The sequence below is a fragment of the Mesoplodon bidens genome, assembly GCF_964165515.1.
Source record: "Mesoplodon bidens genome assembly, chromosome: X".
Taxonomy (NCBI): domain Eukaryota; kingdom Metazoa; phylum Chordata; class Mammalia; order Artiodactyla; family Ziphiidae; genus Mesoplodon; species Mesoplodon bidens.
In genome coordinates, this window is record NC_138163.1 from 99,050,829 (window position 1) to 99,068,391 (window position 17,563).

Sequence of the window (17,563 nt, forward strand, 5' to 3'; positions counted from 1 at the left end):
TTAATTGAAATAAGAGCCAGTTAATCTACCAACATGAACAAATTCTTTAAAAAGGTTAGGAGGCTTTATAGAATGTTTAATTCTTTTCTGGATGTGATAAGGCTTTGCTGATAGTTTCAGAGTGATTTCCCTGATTGCCTACAGATAGTTTTAGTCCCCTTAGAGTTGATGAATTTATGTTGATATTCAGGAAGTCACTAGCACCACTGGAGACTTTGATCTAGTCCACATTACGTATCACAAATGGCTGGTCACTCAAAAGAGACTTAAATTCAGTAAGATTACTTCTATAAATCATTATGTGGTAGGATACAGGAAATTAATAAAGAATCATGACTGCATCTTTTATTGTAGTTGAACCTTTATAAAGGTTTGATAAAAATCAAGATGTTTTCATTTCTTGTTTAAGAACATTGACCAGAAGCTTTCTGTGAGTTCTCAAAATTGCATTGAATTGTTGTGTCTTAATACATATTCAACAACACACCAAGAGTAGAAGGCAGAAGTACTGTGTGGAGAAGAACAGGCCAGTGCTCATGGGAACTGTGGCTTCTCTACTGTGCTGAGTCTGTGATTTTTCACATTTATGTCATTTGTTTTAAATATTCAAACTTTAGTCAGTGGCTTAAAATATTAAGCAAATATTATGGCAGCAATTGGTATTCAACAAAAAAAATTGGCTTTTTTTCTTTTTAAACTTTTAGGTAACATTTGATCCAGAGGTCTTTTTCAACATTCTACTGCCTCCAATTATTTTCCATGCTGGATACAGTTTAAAGAAGGTAAGGAATTTTTGCCAGTATTTCTTAAAGCATGGGAATCTCTGCTTTAATTTTCCTGCACAATATTCTAGTTTTTTTCCTTCTCTCAGATTGCTTATTACTGTGTTCTGTACCCACTCAGAGACTACAGTTGACTCATCATCAGTGACTCATTTCTGTTTTAAAGTCTAGAACTCTCATCCATTGCTGGTGGGAATGTAAAATGGTATGACCACTCTGGAAAACATGTTTGCAGTTTCTTATAAAACTAAAGTTGAAATTACCATATGACCCAGCGATTTTATTTATGAGGATTTATCCCAGAGAGATGAAAACTTCGGTTTACACAAGAAACTGTACATGGTTGTTCATAACAACTTTATTTGTAATAGCCCCAAACTGGAAACAAACAAAATGTCCTACAATAGGTGAATGGTTAAAGAAGCATCCATACCATGGATACTACTCAGCAATAAAATGGAACAAACTATTGATACACAAAACAGCCTGGATGGATCTCAAAGGCATTATGCTGAGTGAAAAAAATCCAGTCTCAAAAGGTCACATACTATATGGTTTCATTTATATAGCATTCTAGAAATGACAAAATTATAGGGATGGAGAACAAATTATTGGTTGCCAGGGGTTAGGGATGGTGGGGATGAGAAGGGGAGGGGGTGGCTGTGACTATAAAGTGGGTAGCATGAGGGAGTGGAACAGTTCTGCATCTTGATTGCAGTGGTGGTTACAAGAATCTACACATGTGATAAAATGACATAGAACTATGCACACACGTTGTACCAATTTCAGTTTCCTGGTTTTGATATTGCACTACAATTATGTGAGATATAACCAGTGGAGGAAAATGTGTCAAGGTACCACGGGACCTCTCTGCACTATTTTTGCAACTTCTGTGAACCTATAATTACTCCAAAGTAAAAAGTTTAAAAAATATCATTATTGAGGGAGGGTCATTGTGTTCAGCAGCAAGGTTGGGCCTAAGCCCCTAGATATTTAAAATACCAAATACCTTTATAAATAGTGTGAGTGGCTCCCTTCCTCCCCATTGTGGGACTATTCTGTGAAAATTTAGCCTCCAAAAAGGCCTACTTCAGATAACAGCCAAGGACCTTGTTTCAGCTGTCTTTCTGAAAGGGGACTAAAGGAAACCTTTTCACTGAGCCTAGAGAAGAGAGATCTTGGCTGCCAATAAAACTCAGTAGCATCCTTAGGAAGTAGAGAATGCCTTCAAAGTTGATAAACCTCTAGATAGATCAATCAAGGTAAAAAAAAAAGAGGAAAGAAACAAATTACCTATATCAGGAATGAAAGAGGGGACATCAGTATAGACCCTTCATACATTAAGAGGACAATAAGAGAATAATATGAACAGCTTTGTACCAATAAATTGGACAACCCAGGTGAAATGGATGAATTTCTCAAAAGGCACAAATTACCAAAACTGACCCAAGAAGAGATGAAAAGCTTCAACAGCCCTATATTAATGAAATAAACTGAGTTCATAGTTAAAAGCCTTTATATAAGCCCAGATGGCTTCACTGGTGAATTCTATCTAGCATTTAAGGAAGAAATAATGAGTCCTACACAAAATCTTTCAGAACACAGAGGAGGGAACAGTCACAACTCATTTTATGAGAGGGTGCCTGCCCATCAGGCTGGTTCTTCTGTCAAAGCAACTCTGCAGTTTTCAGAAGGTTTTTAAACTCTTACCAACCCACACAAATATAGTTATTTATGGAGTATATGATATAAAGAACTTTGCATATATCCTTTATTTCGGTTTTTACATACGTTATTTCTGATCATCACAGAAACTCTGTAAGAATGTGAGGGTGGTAGATTACCTCACACCCCTTCTCCCCCAGGTTTCCAACTCATTTATAAACAGACACAATGAGCTAACTGGCAACTGAATGATCAATTTATGACCCAAAGTCCCTGGTGACGCATCTTGGATGATATAGTTTAGCCCTTGGTAATGGGGCTCCTTACTGCCGACCTCATGTACTGAAGACAGATGCTCTTTAGCCACCAAGTCGGTCACAGTCACAGATAGGGAGGCTGAAATGGAGAGATCCTAGAAATTGCTGGGCCTGCCAAAGGCTGCCTCTTTTGCTCATAGCATGGAGGCCATAGGAGCAAGAGCACTCCCCCACTTTTCGTAAGAGAGTCAAGGCTACAAGTCAGGGTCAAGCCAATCTCCTCCTTCAGAGATCACATGGCCCCTTCTTACTGCATCACCTCCAAGGGAGGAGGGATGGAACTTAAGTCCCCTCTCCACAATGGATGCTTGAGGAGCAGGAGGCTGTGTTTCTGCACACCAGCCCAATGCACATCTGGACACTCAGACATGTAGAGAACGTCCTGCATTTTACTGATGATGAAGCCAAATTGAGAACGATTAAGTGACGTTTGAGGTTATGTAGGTGGTGCAGGACTGAGTCAAGGTTATCCCTGTCTGTCTCTGACTGGAGGGCCTAGAATTGTTCCTCTGTGTTACATTCTTTCCAGATACAGGTTTTCTGTACCAAAAAAGTATCCTTTTTCTGACTTATTTATGAGGTTGCCAAAGTAATGTGAATCTATATGTCAGCTATTGACATGTAAAAAATGGTAGATGATCTTACAGGTATAAATAATGGTATTCTTTATCTGAATAAAGAGTTTGGGAGCTGCTCTTAAGATCAAATGGGTGATGAATAATTTGATATTTTAAATAACTAATCTTAATGTATAATCAAGGTCATAGTTGCTTTAAAATGAAACCAAACCATTGGTTGTGAAAGCCACTCTAATGGCTAAAAAAAACCTTAGTGTTTGCAGAGCCTTCCCTTTGTCAGTTTCATTTTCTCAGAAGAAAAATAACAGGCTTTGCCAGTTACCAATTTAAGTTGTTTTTGAAATGCTAGTCTTAAAGTTTATTATTAGCTCTTAGTTTAGTCTCTTTCCTTTTTAATCAGGCACCTAAATAGTTGGTACTTATGTGGTTGCCATCTCTGATTAAATGTTCCCAATTAAATGTGTAATAAGTGTTTCACCATTTAACCTCTGGTATGTAAACAGATTCATACCCTTTGACCTATGTACATGTAGTTGTCATTCAGACATGGGCCTTCTTTTTTCTAACTTGAAAAAAGTACCATGGTCTTAGCTCTAATTTTGTGCTACCACTCAGTTTGCTTAGAGGGCATTGGCAGGGAAAGAATTCACCTATAGAAGCTTTCATGTTTTGTGAATTTCCCCCAATACACACACACACCATGTTCAAATTTGTCAGGGGAATGGGCGATGATAAGGTTTCCCAAGGAATAGGAATGTAAGGCTTAGAATGGTACAACTAGGAATTGGGATGCCAGGTGGATTTTCATTGAATGCAAACCTTCTCATCCTGATCTGTTTTAGGTTTATATTCTCAAAGGCTTTACCAGGGCATGTCATCTCCTTTTGTTTCTTTTTGCTATTCTATAATGGAAAGGGAAAAGAAGGGAGAGACTGAACCAGTCATGGCCATGTGAACCACACGTGACTGTGAACTGTTAAGGCCAAATAAGAAGATGATGAAAGATACAGGATTCCACTAGACACCTCCTGTCCTTCTTCCCCAAAAGGATGTGGTGGGAATCAAGAAGGGCATCTTGTGCGGTGAGAGTGCAATGCCTTGGGGTCAGAAGACCTGCTTTCCAGTTCTGGTGCTGCGGTTTGGTAGACATGTGACTTCAGGCAGCTCACATCACACTTTTGAGCCTTAGTTGTCTCTCATATAAAATGGTCCAAAAAACACCTTCATGATGAGGTTGTTGTGAGAATTGGATGAGCTAATATGCGAAAGTACTTTGTAAACTATGAAGTGTATAATGAAATACTAGGTGTAATAATATACAAATAAGTGGCATGTTATACCTTTTCAAGGTGCAATAAAATTCCAGTTCATATCAAGAGATATGAATGGGATGGGTAATTTGTGTGTGTGTGTGTGATTTTAGAATATATCATGAATGCATTTTTGGTGGTAGATTTACATTTCTAATTTTCTGCTTTGGCTAATATCATAAATACAAATTTACTTAATATATTCAAACCAACCATAGGAATGATTACCCAAAAGAAAGCCGAGTGGCAGGGGAAAGCACATCTAGGATTAAAATTTTGCTCCTGGATACTTTGCATGGGTTTCATTGGTCTCATGTCTTGTCCTTGATGCACTCCCTCCCTGGTTTAAGCACTTGATGGAGCTTTTAAAGGCAAGTAGGTCACAGTTGTTGACTTTTTTTGAAGTCTACTTTTTTTTTCAAAACAGTGGCATATAAATGCATTAGCATTAAAAAAAGACTGAGGACAATGACTGATTTAGGAGGCAAACATAATGCGTCTATAATATGTACAGGCAGTACCTTCATTTGATGACTGTCAGTGTGGGAAGCCCTTGAAGGAGTCTGTTCTGAGCAGGTGGTTTAGGGGCACTAGGGGTTCTTTGATGCCTTCTTCACAGCCTCAGAGATGGGCAGGCATTGGGGAAGGCTGAAGCCAAGGTCTTAGGTCCTCTGTCTGGAATGCAAGCCAGTGGTCGCCTGCAGCCCTTTGTCTGTTCAGACTTCATGATGGCTGCTTGATCCAGGCTGAGTGCTTCTTCTGTGCCCTCTCTTTCCCTGATGGTGCTTAGCTCACATGCTGGGGCTCTCCTGCCTTTTAAAATTTCTAGATAAAGTGTTCCTGGTTCCTGTTTAATTAGGGTGTTTAGGGGATTTTGTTCGTCTGTTTTTGTTAAATAGTTATGATTGTCCAGTGTGAACAGCTTTATGCCTTGAGAAGTAAGGATCATGTCTCAGGGTCCCAAGAACAAGGATTTTCCCCATCAGAATATCCACAGGCCCAGTGATTTATGAGAAGTAAATTTGTGTGTGTGTGTGTGTGTGTGTGTGTGTACACATACTTATAAATTTGCCCATCTTAGATGAACTACCTGTTTCTTGTTTCTCCACACCTATCTCTATTTTCCCTCTTTCCCAGGCTCCAAAGATTAATTCAGATGAATATCAGAAGACGCCTCTGATGCTGAGTTAACCAGAAAGCTCCTTAGCACTTTCATAGCTTATTAGTTTCAAACTTATATCTGTAATGTTCTTCTAAGGTACCACCAGAACTGGAAGTGACTAGTTGAATCACTAGGGTAAAATAGTTTGGGTGAAATCTGTGAAAATGATTGGTCTACTTACACACACATACTCACACACACACACACACACACACACACACACACAAAACACACAAATTGTAATTTAATATAATCAGCCAGAGTAGTTTTTTCTGAAATTTACTAAGGCCTTGCTTGCTTGCTCACTGATTGGTAGGACAAAGGATATCTTAAAACCATGATTTCCTAAGGCTAAATAGCATTATTCAGGAGTAACTTCAGTTGTTAATTAATATAATGGAAGCAGTAAGTAAAGTTTCACTTTTTAGAGACTTGTAGTGTTTCTAATGTTCACTGTCAAAATTCACAGTGTGATTCCTGCTTTTTTGTTTTATTCAGAGACACTTTTTCAGAAACCTTGGGTCTATTCTGGCCTATGCCTTCTTGGGGACTGCCGTTTCCTGCTTCATTATCGGGTAAGTGACTGTCATATAACCAAATTACCACACTTCCAAAGAGATGAGATCCACATGGGTCCACAGAATCCAATATTTTCCCCAGCTTTATTGAGATATAATTGACACATAACATTGTGTAAGTGTAGGGTATACAGTGTGTTGATTTGACACATTTATAAATCGCAAAATGATTACCACCATAGTATTAGCTACCACCTTCATCCGGTCACATGGTTACCATTTCTTTTTTTGTGGTGAGAACATGTTAGCAACATTCAAGTATGTGGTACAGTATCATTAGCTATAATCACTATGTTGTACATTAGATCCCCAAACTTATTCATCTTGTTACTGGAAGTTTGTACCCTTTGAGCAACACCTCCCCATTTCCTCCACCCCTCAGCCCCTGGCAAGGGCCAGAGTCCAGTATTTTGATGTTTATGATGATTGTAATTAAGATCTAGAGTTACATTGTCCAGTGTGGTAGCTATGAGCCACATGTGGCTATTTAAATTGAAAGTAAGATTCATTAACATTGAAATAAAATAAAACCTAGTCCCCAGATCTTAGTTTCTAATAGCATTCTTCAATGAAAAGAACCAGGGCCCCTTGCAGAAATGGCTGATTCTAGGGCTGGGGCAGCAAATATACAAAATGACAATGGAGCATCTTATAGTGTCAGGGAGTAAGGAAATGCTCAGAAAACAAACAAAAAGGATATGGAGCATGTCAAAGGGACACAGAGCCAACCTGAAACCGCCCCCTCCCTAATGGCTAAAGAACAACAAAAGAAATAACATTGTTTTGGATCATCACCCAAAGTATAAAACAAATATATTTGAGTCTATACTGATATAAATAAATGATTGGATGAATAAATAAATGGGGGAGAAGTGACAAATCTGTGCAGAAGAATTCCAAATAATTTATGCAGATACAGTCCCCCTCAAGGAGATGAAGCTTGGGCCTTCCCCCCTTTGATTGTGGGCTGTGCGTAGTGACTTCCTTCCAAAGAGTACAGCATGCAAAGGAAGAAGAAAGAGTAGCTTTACAGAGGAGAAACCTGGCAAACACTGCCTCAGCTAGATGATCAAGATTAACACCAAAATTGGTAAATCATGTTGATATGCTGTACCTTTGATATCTGTGATGAGAATGGCACTTAACCGCTGTGTCTTCCTCCCAAAATCACATTACCTCAGTCTAATCATGAGAAAAAAAAATCAGACAAGTCCCACATTCTGCAAAATACCTGACCAGTACTCCTCCCCAACTGCCAAGGTCATCAAAAACAAGCAAAGTCTGAGAAACTGTCATAGCCAAGAGGAGACAAAAGAGATGTGATGACTAAATGTAATGTGGTATCCTGGATGGAATCCTGGAACAGAAAAGGGATATTAGGTAAAAACTAAGGAAATCTGACTGAAATGTGAACTTTAGTTAATTAAAAAAAAATTAGCTGGAAAGCTGGAGATGAAAGCAGGATCCTTTTATGCCACCAAAACAGGAGGGGCTTGGACTTCGTCCTTTAAGAGAGACAAGCCATTGAAGAGTGACAGGTTAGATAACTGGTATTGGTGACTATAGGGAAAACGCTACCATGGAGAAGTCTATTGCTCAGATCTAAGCTTATGATAGAAGGAAATGGAGAGGAAGGTCTAGTTTTAAGAAATATTTAAAAGGTAGGTGAAAGAAGCCTTTGATAAGCAACAAAGAGCAAATCAACTCTGTATCATAGAATTTCTGTGAATTGAAATATAGCTGTTTAGGTGTCTGGAACAGTGTCAATGTCTGGCACACAGTAGGCAAACACTAAGTTATAGCTATTTATTCTCAAAAGGATTCAATTCTGCAAATAGTTCTTGAACTTCTAGCTTCGTCAATCTACTGTTCTAGACACCTAAGGTACAAAGATGAGCAATGATATGGTCTTGGCCTTTAAGAATCTTATTATTGGGGGTTGGCTGTAGGGTACAATGAGTCTATTCTGTGGCTATTTATTTTTGGCATTTTATTCTTTTCGATGCCGTTGTAAATGGGATTTTCTTAATTTATCTTTATTCTGTGGTTGTTTTTATTCCCCTAATCCCTACAGCTGTTACCAACACACACACACACACACACACACACACACACACACACACACACACACACACACACACACACACACACACACACACACACACACACACACACACACACACACACACACACACACACACACACACACACACCCTTAATAACATGTACTAGGCCTTTTAACACTCTTCACTCCTCCCAATTTGTCAGCTGTCCTGTAGGAAATGTGCTCTGGCCAACTTGAAATATTAACTTGGTGGTCCTTCTTGGGCCATATCACATTCTGCACAGTATAAAGAGGGCTGCTGCTGGCCTGCCTAACCCATGCAAAGAGTGAGAAGCCAGGTATGTCAATGAGTATGCTGATATTTTAATGGGATGTTCAAAGAGTTTTGCCTCTCTTCCCTTCTTTGAAATAATTATTGGCAGAGAAGGTTGACCAGTTGGATCTTTGTGGCCAACCCATTTTTTTTTCTCTCCAGCTTCATCCAGTCCACTCATTTCCATGACTTTAAATGCATTGTCTTAGAATCCTGGGAGTTTTGTAGCAATTCATTACCCATTTTGCAGGGTTCTTTCTCTTGCTTTCTTCCCTATGACCCAGTTGCTTAAAATGCCCTAACTATTGCTAATTGAGGATCATACTTTATAGTTGTAAATAAGCACAGTTTTTTTAAATGGAGTGTTCAGATATTTCAGCAAGATGACATTAACTGCAGACCATTACTTGGTGCCAAAGTCTTATTTGCACATGTTCCTGGTAAGTGTCCAAGCACAGCAGCTGTCCGATGTTTTCACAAACGTCTTTGGAAGTACAGTATTCTAGTACTCCTCTGCTTGCTCATATGCCAGGTTACTCGATTAGATGGGTTTTCTTTTCTATTTTTTTCCTTCTGACATAGTTTACCTTCCCTTCTTACAGAAATCTCATGTATGGTGTGGTGAAGCTCATGAAGATTGTGGGGCAGCTCTCGGATAAATTTTACTACACGGATTGTCTCTTTTTTGGAGCAGTTATCTCTGCTACTGACCCAGGTATTTGCATATTTGGCCTTATCATTATGATGTTTTATTATTTAAATCTTAAAAAGTTCAGAGCAATCATTAACTTTCATTACAGTAGGGAGACTGTAGTATTAACATGGAACAGTGGAGGAAGAGACCAGTAAGTGGTCTAACAGACTTAGATGGCTTTTCTAAGAAGGGCCTGCATTTCCCTTTTCTTCTTCTTCTTATTATTATTATAAAAAAAAGACATAAAATTTACCATCTTAATCATCTTCAGGTGTATAGTTCAGCAGTGTTGAGTATATTCACATTGTTGTGCAACCAATCTCCAGAATTTTTTCATCTTGCAAAACTGAAACTCTATACCCATTAAGCAACATCTCCCTATCCTCCCCCCACCCCATCCCCCAGTCCTGGGCAACCACCATTCTACTTTCTGTCTCTATGAGTTTGACTACTGTAGATACCTCATATAAGTGGAATCATCAGAAGTTGTCTTTTTGTGTCTGGCTTATTTCATTAGCATAATGTCCTCAAGATTCATCTATGTTGTAACATGTGCCAGAATTTCCTTCCTTTTAAACCTGAATAATACTCGATTGTATGAATATACTGCATCTTGTTTATCTATCCATCTGCCAACAAGCACTTGGGTTGCTGCCACCTGTATTTCCCTTTTGTCTGTCATTTTAGAATGTCTAATTTAGTCATAATTTTTACACTTAGACTGTCTTTTTTCTCAGTGTTGTGCTTTTGCGTTCTTTTAGGAAACGTATCATTTGGTTTAAATAATACCTTTGCTTAGTAGAAATGCACACCAGTACCTGTAGTGAATGTAATTTAATTTGTAAAGTCCTTTTGTGCGATGTTCCTGCACACTGTGATGTGGTTCCTATTCATAAATCTCTTACCTTGTATTTTTCAAGTGTTAGTTGAACCAGTTCTTAACAGTGGAATTATTATATACCCTTCCTCCCCTGCAGCTCAAAACAAACAAACAAGCTCTCCTCTCCAAGTTGGAACCCATAATTGAATCGGTTCATATAAAGTAGTTATGGCTATTCTTTCCTCTAGTGTTAACTACTGAGAGTGCCATTGCAGGGAAAGAATTTATGGAGAAAGAGCTGATCTTGTTCTTACAGTACAGATGGAAAGGTCTTTTCATTGTCTATGATGTCCTCTAACATTCTGGGCAGTAATGATCTCTAAGATATACAGATTCCCACCATGCCCCACCTCCACTTCACCGTGCCTCTTGGGGGGTCCTTTAGATCAGCGCTACCCAATAGACCTTTCTGTGATGATAGAAATGTTCTATAGTCTTCCCAATCCTTTATGGTAGCCAGTAGCTACATGTGGTGGCTGTTGAGCACTTGAAATGTGGGATAGTGCAACAGAAGAACTGATTTTTGAACTTTATGCTCAGTAATTTAAGTTTAAATGGCTACATGTGGCTAGTGGCTACCGCATTGGATAGCACAACTCTAGACAGTTGTGTAGCTCTGAAAAATCTTGATGATCCAAAAACCGTTGATCTCTCTCACCGCCCCCCTATTGTTTTTAATGTTTTTAAAAAATTTTTGTTCCTTTTTTTTTTTTTGGCTGCACCACGAGGCATGTGGGATCTTAGTTCCCTGACCAGGGATCGAACCCATACCCCATGCAGTGGAAGCGTGAAGTCCTAACCACTGGACCACCAGGGAAGTCCCTCTCACCTCCTTGTTTTCTTACACTCTAGTAAATTGATACTGAAGACTTGGCTGGTTGAAGCTCCCTTGTTTGTGAGAGGAATGTGGGATGTGGAGTTGCAGGTGGTGGTTTGAGTTCTAGCCCTGCCAGTCACTAAGCGGGTGGCCTGGGCACACTTTATCTCCTGAGCATCAGTTTTCTCATTTATGAAGTAGGAATAATGGTACCTGTTTCCTATTGTGAGGGCTACTGTGAAGATTAAATGAGATAATGCATGTAAAGTGTTGAGCATAGCATCGGCTGATTATGTTGGTCTCTATCAACATCTTCTGACTCAGGCAGAGATTTCTCTGTTTTACCTGTGTGTGTGTGTGTGTGTGTGTGTGTGTGTTTAATAACAGGTTACCACTTAACCTAAGCACTGTGAAAAGTAGCTTTATTGGGCCTCCCTGGTGGCGCAGTGGTTGAGAGTCCGCCTGCCGATGCAGGGGATACGGGTTCGTGCCCCGGTCTGGGAGGATCCCATATGCCGCGGAGCGGCTGGGCCCGTGAGCCGTGGCCGCTGGGCCTGCGCGTCCGGAGCCTGTGCTCCGCAACGGGAGAGGCCACAACAGTGAGAGGCCCGCATACCACAAAAAGAAAAAAAAAAAAAAAAGTAGCTTTATTATTCTAACACTACAATGTCTGACATCTCCAAATGTGTGTCGAGAAATGATTCTATATAAGTTTAAGAAAGGTGTTTAGTGTCTCTGAAAATATATTACTAACTATACGCATCTATAACTTTATTACTAAAATCTTACTAGTACCACCAATAAGCAAGGGAAGTTAGTGTAACATAAAGATTACTGATACTGTTTTCTGAGCCATTAGTGTCGCTTCATTTAATTGGATAGAAAGGCTTATTTTTCCAGATTATCTTTGTAATTGTTTACTTCACTTTAATGTGTCCATGCTGTGGTAGAAAATAATGGAAGGTATTACCATGACACACCATTTTTATTTGTCCTGTGAAGATTGGCACAGTAAGGGTTTTATAGAAATGAAAGTTCTAGAAAATTGAAACTTTAAACTTATTAAACATCAGGACATTAACTTTAACTTCTTTTTAATGGAAATCTTTCGGAAATGTAGAATATTTTTGTAAATTAAAAGTGTTTTACCAGCTTTCTAAACATCTGTTGTTTGAGAACCTGGGCCATAAAAGAAATAAAAACTTTAAGTGCAGAGTTAGAGGGGAACCATAAGACCACATTGACTTCTTGTGCCTGGTGCATCAAACAGAAATTCTGGTATTGGGATATGTAGTGGTATTGATGGATATGAAAGAGTAAGAGTCCTTGTCCCTGATTTCACTGTACTTGGCTCTTGTGTTTGGTCTTTCCGTTGATGGGGGCAGCCTGTGCGTGGTATGCTATAGGCTGCTCTGTGACCAGGAGCCCTCTCCATTCCGTGGTTATGTGTCATGGGTGCCACGTGCCATCTTTGTGAACTGTTACTTAAATGGATCCACAATTCAAGAAAGAGAATATAAGTTTCCAACCTGTAGTATTGCTACATTCATAAGCAGCTACCAGAGAAAATGAGCGCCATTCCTTCCTGTGAACCATTATGCAGTGATTCCTCTCACTGTAATCCTGTCACTTTTACACCCCTCGAGTCAATCAGACCCACTCACAGGTTTCAAAAGCTGTGATCTGTGCTGTCAGAGAGTAATTCTCTAGTTGCACCACCCAGGCTGGTCAGCCTTTTGCTTAGTCTTGGAGACTGAGTTCAAATCTGCCACCTGCCAGGTTATTCTTCCTTTACTGCTTCAGTCAGTAGCTCCCCCAGCTCTTGAGTCAGGTCTGTTTTCTACATAACATTACTTGCCGCTTTGTGCTGAGCGTTTGCAAGTGCTAAGTACTCTTTAGTACACAGATGGAGTGTTCAGGGAAAGTTAGTTGAAGGAACAAAGTCAGGTTCTTGATTTTTCCTTCTTTCTCTTTCCACTATTCTTTCATTTTTCCCACTGCTTTTTAGATACCTGTACCAGCAGTCCTCAGTCAGTGAATTGTAATTTCTCAGTCCATGCCCAGTTGGAAACAGCTGCCGTGACCTTGTTCTCTCTGATTGCAGGGGTCCAGCTGTGGGGGGAGCCACTCACCCAGTCTGTCATCCCCTTCCTACCCCCACCCCCGCATCACCTTCTGGTTGTCCGCACCCGTAGTCCTCATCTTGGTTGGGCACAGGCTTGCCCAGGAGGGACATGGCCGACTTCCTGCCTTGCTTTCTAAGGTGGTGGGCAGGGAGAATGAGAAATTGAAATTCAGAACAGCCAAATTCAGACCAGTACAAAGTGTTCATTATTAATTATGCAGAGCTAGTGTTTATTGTCATAAATGAGTTAACTACACATTATTATTATTATCTTACTACTGGTACAGTAGTAGTATTTTAGGGAAATAGTCTTTAAAAGTCAAAGGGGGTTTTGAAAATCATGTACTCAAGGCTTCGCTTTACTCTGTCTTTGGACTTTGCTGTGCACTATTGGATGGCTTCCGTTTGCCCCTCCACATTTCCACACTACCCTTCCCCACTCTCTTCTTGGCACTGGGAGGCTGACTGGTATGGAAGATTGCCTTCTACTTTCCCATTGGATTTGTCCACGGGGAGAGCACCAGTGGGAGACTAGGAGGAGGCTAGACATGCAGGGTCCCTGTGGGCTGGCTGTGTCCCTTGAACAAAGGTCACAGTTCCTGTTGGGTGACCCTCTCCACACAGCTCCTGGTTCTGGCAACCACTCCTTCCCTGGACCCTTTGAGCCTAGGGATGGTATAAAAGCTCCCTGTTTTCAGCCACAGGTGCTGCCCTCCCCCTCTCCCGTGCTCTCTACACACTTCTATAAATAATGCCTTTTATAAACACTCCTCAGATTACTCATCTGTTTCCTGCCAGAACCCTCGCTGATAAAGTCCTGGGACCCAGGTGTCCTGGGCTGCCAGCCCTGTGCTCTGTTCGTTGAGATTAGCCTCCACCAGTCTTGAGTCCCTGAGTGACTGACTGACTGATGTGAACAGAGGCCTCTGGTGCCAACCCCCAGTGGACATACTGCATGAGTAATAGATAAAATTTCTCTCGGGTTTGACCACTGAGATTTTGGGAAGTTTGTTACGGCAGCAGAAAGCAGCCCACCACACAGGGCCTGTTTTCTCATCTCTAAATTGGGAGATATGATACTACTGCCTTCCTAGGGTTTTTATGAGGACTAAATGAGACTGTAAAATGTTTAGCATAGTGCCTGCTTCCCGATAAGACCTTAATAATTGTTATTATTATCATTGTTAATTTTTCTTCAACATTGGGTTCAAAACAAGACAATTCTTGTGTCATATAATGATAAACTTAGAGGTTTTGTATTAGTCAGGTTTCTTCAAAGAAACAGAATAAATAGGGGACATATGTGTGTGTGAGGGGGAGAGGGAAAGAGACATATTGATTGATTGACTGCTCGATTGTAAGGAATTGGTTCATGTGATTATGGAGGCTAAGAAGTCTCAAGATCTGCAGTGCAAAGGCTTGAGAACCAGGAGAGCCAATGCTGTAGTTCCAGTCTGGGTCCAAAGACAGGCAGAGAAAGTGAATTCTCCCTTACTCTGCCTTTTTGTTCTAGTGAAACCTTCAACAGACCACATGAGTCCCACCCTCATTGAGAGGGCCATCTGCTTTACTCAGTCTACTGATTCAAATGTTAATCTCATCCAGAACCTCACAGACACATCCAGAATAATGTTCAATCGAATATCTGGGCACACCATGGTCCAGTCAAGTTGACAAGTAAAATTAACCATCACAGGTTTTATGTAAGGAGCCACACATATCGTTCATGTAATAAATAATCCAGAAAACAAGAACTTTTTTTAGCCTAATCCCTAAAGATTTTTCCTGTTGTGTAACTTGATAAATTGTTTTCAAGGGTGGAAGAAAGAGATTGACCTTGTTTGTGTCTTGTTTTATGCAGAAGACATGTCTGTCCTTTAGGAAGTATGCCTGCTGGTGATGCCCCCAGTTGATGTCTGGTTAGCATCTGAAAGCTTAGAGTAGTGGTTTTATTGCCTAGATTTATGATTATCTGGAGCAGCCTCATGATATAGTTGACATTTTTCAACTCCAAATTATTTTTTGTTTACTCTTAATAAATGAGTTAAACTTTTTGAAAAGAAAGGCGTGATGGGAAGTGGTTTCAGAATCTCCCTTAATCCCTAACAAAAATAGAGAAAGCAAGACAGCAAAAAAGAAAACACAGACTCTACTAGCTGACAGAGTATCTCCATGAATCCCCAGTTATCAACTGGAGGGGTCAAACTACCTGTAGCAGTGAGACTTAGGGATAAGAACAGCAGCTGTGCTGGAGGAAGCAAAGGAAAGAGGGGGCTGCTGGTCATTTTGATTGTCAGGGAACCTAGAAATTTCCCACAAGTATTCACACTCAGAAGGAGGGATCCCCACTGGGAGCAAAGAATTTTATGGTCGTATTGGATAACAGCAGTGAATATTGGGAGGAGGCTTTTCAGGCTCTAATTTGTGGGAGAGGGCAAGGAGACTGGAGGAGGTGTGAGGCTGCTGGAGTGACCTGGGCCCTCAGACCTCTCAGGAAATCCCTTGTAGAAGATCTCTCTGCAAGGACAGAGCCACTCCCTAAAAATGACCTGCTCGGACCACAGACCTTGATTGATGGGGCATTAAAGGAGAAAGAAAGCTCAGATAGTAATAATGGAGAAGACCAGAGGAAGTCTGATCTGAGTATTGGCTACACCTCTGGGTGGCTATGCCTCTGGGCCATATTTTTAATACTTCAATGTAAAACCAGAAGAGGGAGCCCTAGAGCCATGAAACTGGAAAAGCTGTTCTGGGCCTTCTACACCCTACCCACCTCACTTAATATGGGCAGCAGAAATGGATTGAGGTTGGACTTCATGTAAATATAAGAAAGAATGGGGATAACCCCTATGAAGAATAAAGTTACAGATAATGAAGTCATACCAGAAGAAGAGGGTCCCAAAGCAGATGAAACTTTATTAACATTCCAACAGAAGCTAAAGGAAGTTAAGAAAATGATAGAAGTTATAAAAGAACTGTATACATCAGGATTGGAAAATTCAGAAATGAGAGGACTACACAATAGGACGTTATGAAAAGAGAGCTGACAGAAAGGAATGGAGGGGGAACCCATGGAGAAAAAGAGATGTAAAGTATTAAAACAATAAATTTGAAAATGGGAAGACCCTGAATGATAGTGTCAAGGAATATACATCAGTGGTCAAACTATAAGGAAATGCAAGGAAATGATTCCTATAAATCAGGTTACTGGTTACTTTTGAGTGAAGGAAGGGCTTGAGATGGGGATGGAACATATTGTGGGGGGGCTTCTGTGGGGGTTGGCAAAGTTCCATTTCCTGAACTGGATGATGGTTACAAGAGTGGTTGGCTTATAATAGTGCTAAATATTTGTTTGGTTTTGTTTTCTAATAGTATCAGTTAGTAATGCGTTTGGCTGCAAATAACAGAAAAATCTGGCGAATACTAGCTTAAACAGAGAGCTATTTAACTTGGCTAACGGCTCCGAGCTGGTGCCATGGCTGCCACTACAATCAGGCATCCAGGCACTCAGTCTTTCTAGGGCATTACCCTTGGCTTTCAGACACACCTTAGTTGCCCCGTGGAGGCAAGACAACTGTACTGCGTCCAGTCTCCACCCTCTTCCAGGCAGCAAAAGTGGCACTCACTGCAAGGGAAGCTGAAGAAGTGAGTTTAGTTTTTCAGGTCCTTATGGCAGAAACTAACAAAGCAGAAGGTAGTTGGGTGTGAGTGTTGAAAGAGAACCCCGCCTGCATGTATACATTTAGAGCAGTGGTTCTCAACCGGGGGTGATTCTGCACCACACCCCTCCCCCCACCCCCCACCCCGCCCAACAGACATTTGGCAATGTCTGGAGGCATTTTTAGTTGTCACAACTTGGCAGGGGAGAATGTGCAGTGCTACTGGTATCTTGTGGGTAGAGGTCAGGGATGCTGCTAAACTGTCTTATGATGCACAGGACAGCCCCCACGACAGAGTTATATGGCCCCGAATATCAGTAGAACTGAAGTTGAGAAACTCCAAAGCCCTTTCAGGTGGGTCCATAAAGTCAAAACTGATTTAATAATAATAGTAGTACATCATTTGTCTTTTTTACTTACGTTCTTTCACAAGTGTACCATTGAGTGGAGTTTTCCAGGGGCTATATAATGTGTGATACTGACTCTCTGTTGATCGAATGCAGAAACAGATATGAGAACCATCTGTCTTCCATTACTTCAGATGTTAAAGAGATCTGAGAAAATGTAAAACAGTGGCTCTCTTCTCACTATTTTTTTTTGTTTTGGAAAATATAATTA

The 17,563-nt window shown here is 40.5% G+C and overlaps 1 protein-coding gene across 1 annotated transcript in view; it reads left to right on the forward strand.

Moving 5' to 3' along the window:
• SLC9A7 (solute carrier family 9 member A7) overlaps nucleotides 1-17,563 on the forward strand; it is a 143,560-nt gene that overhangs the window by 71,125 nt on the left and 54,872 nt on the right. The window contains exons 3-5 of the mRNA XM_081222946.1: nucleotides 705-782; nucleotides 6,313-6,389; nucleotides 9,373-9,485. Of these exons, the coding sequence (XP_081079072.1) occupies nucleotides 705-782; nucleotides 6,313-6,389; nucleotides 9,373-9,485 (268 nt within the window). The remainder of the gene's footprint in view (nucleotides 1-704; nucleotides 783-6,312; nucleotides 6,390-9,372; nucleotides 9,486-17,563) is intronic.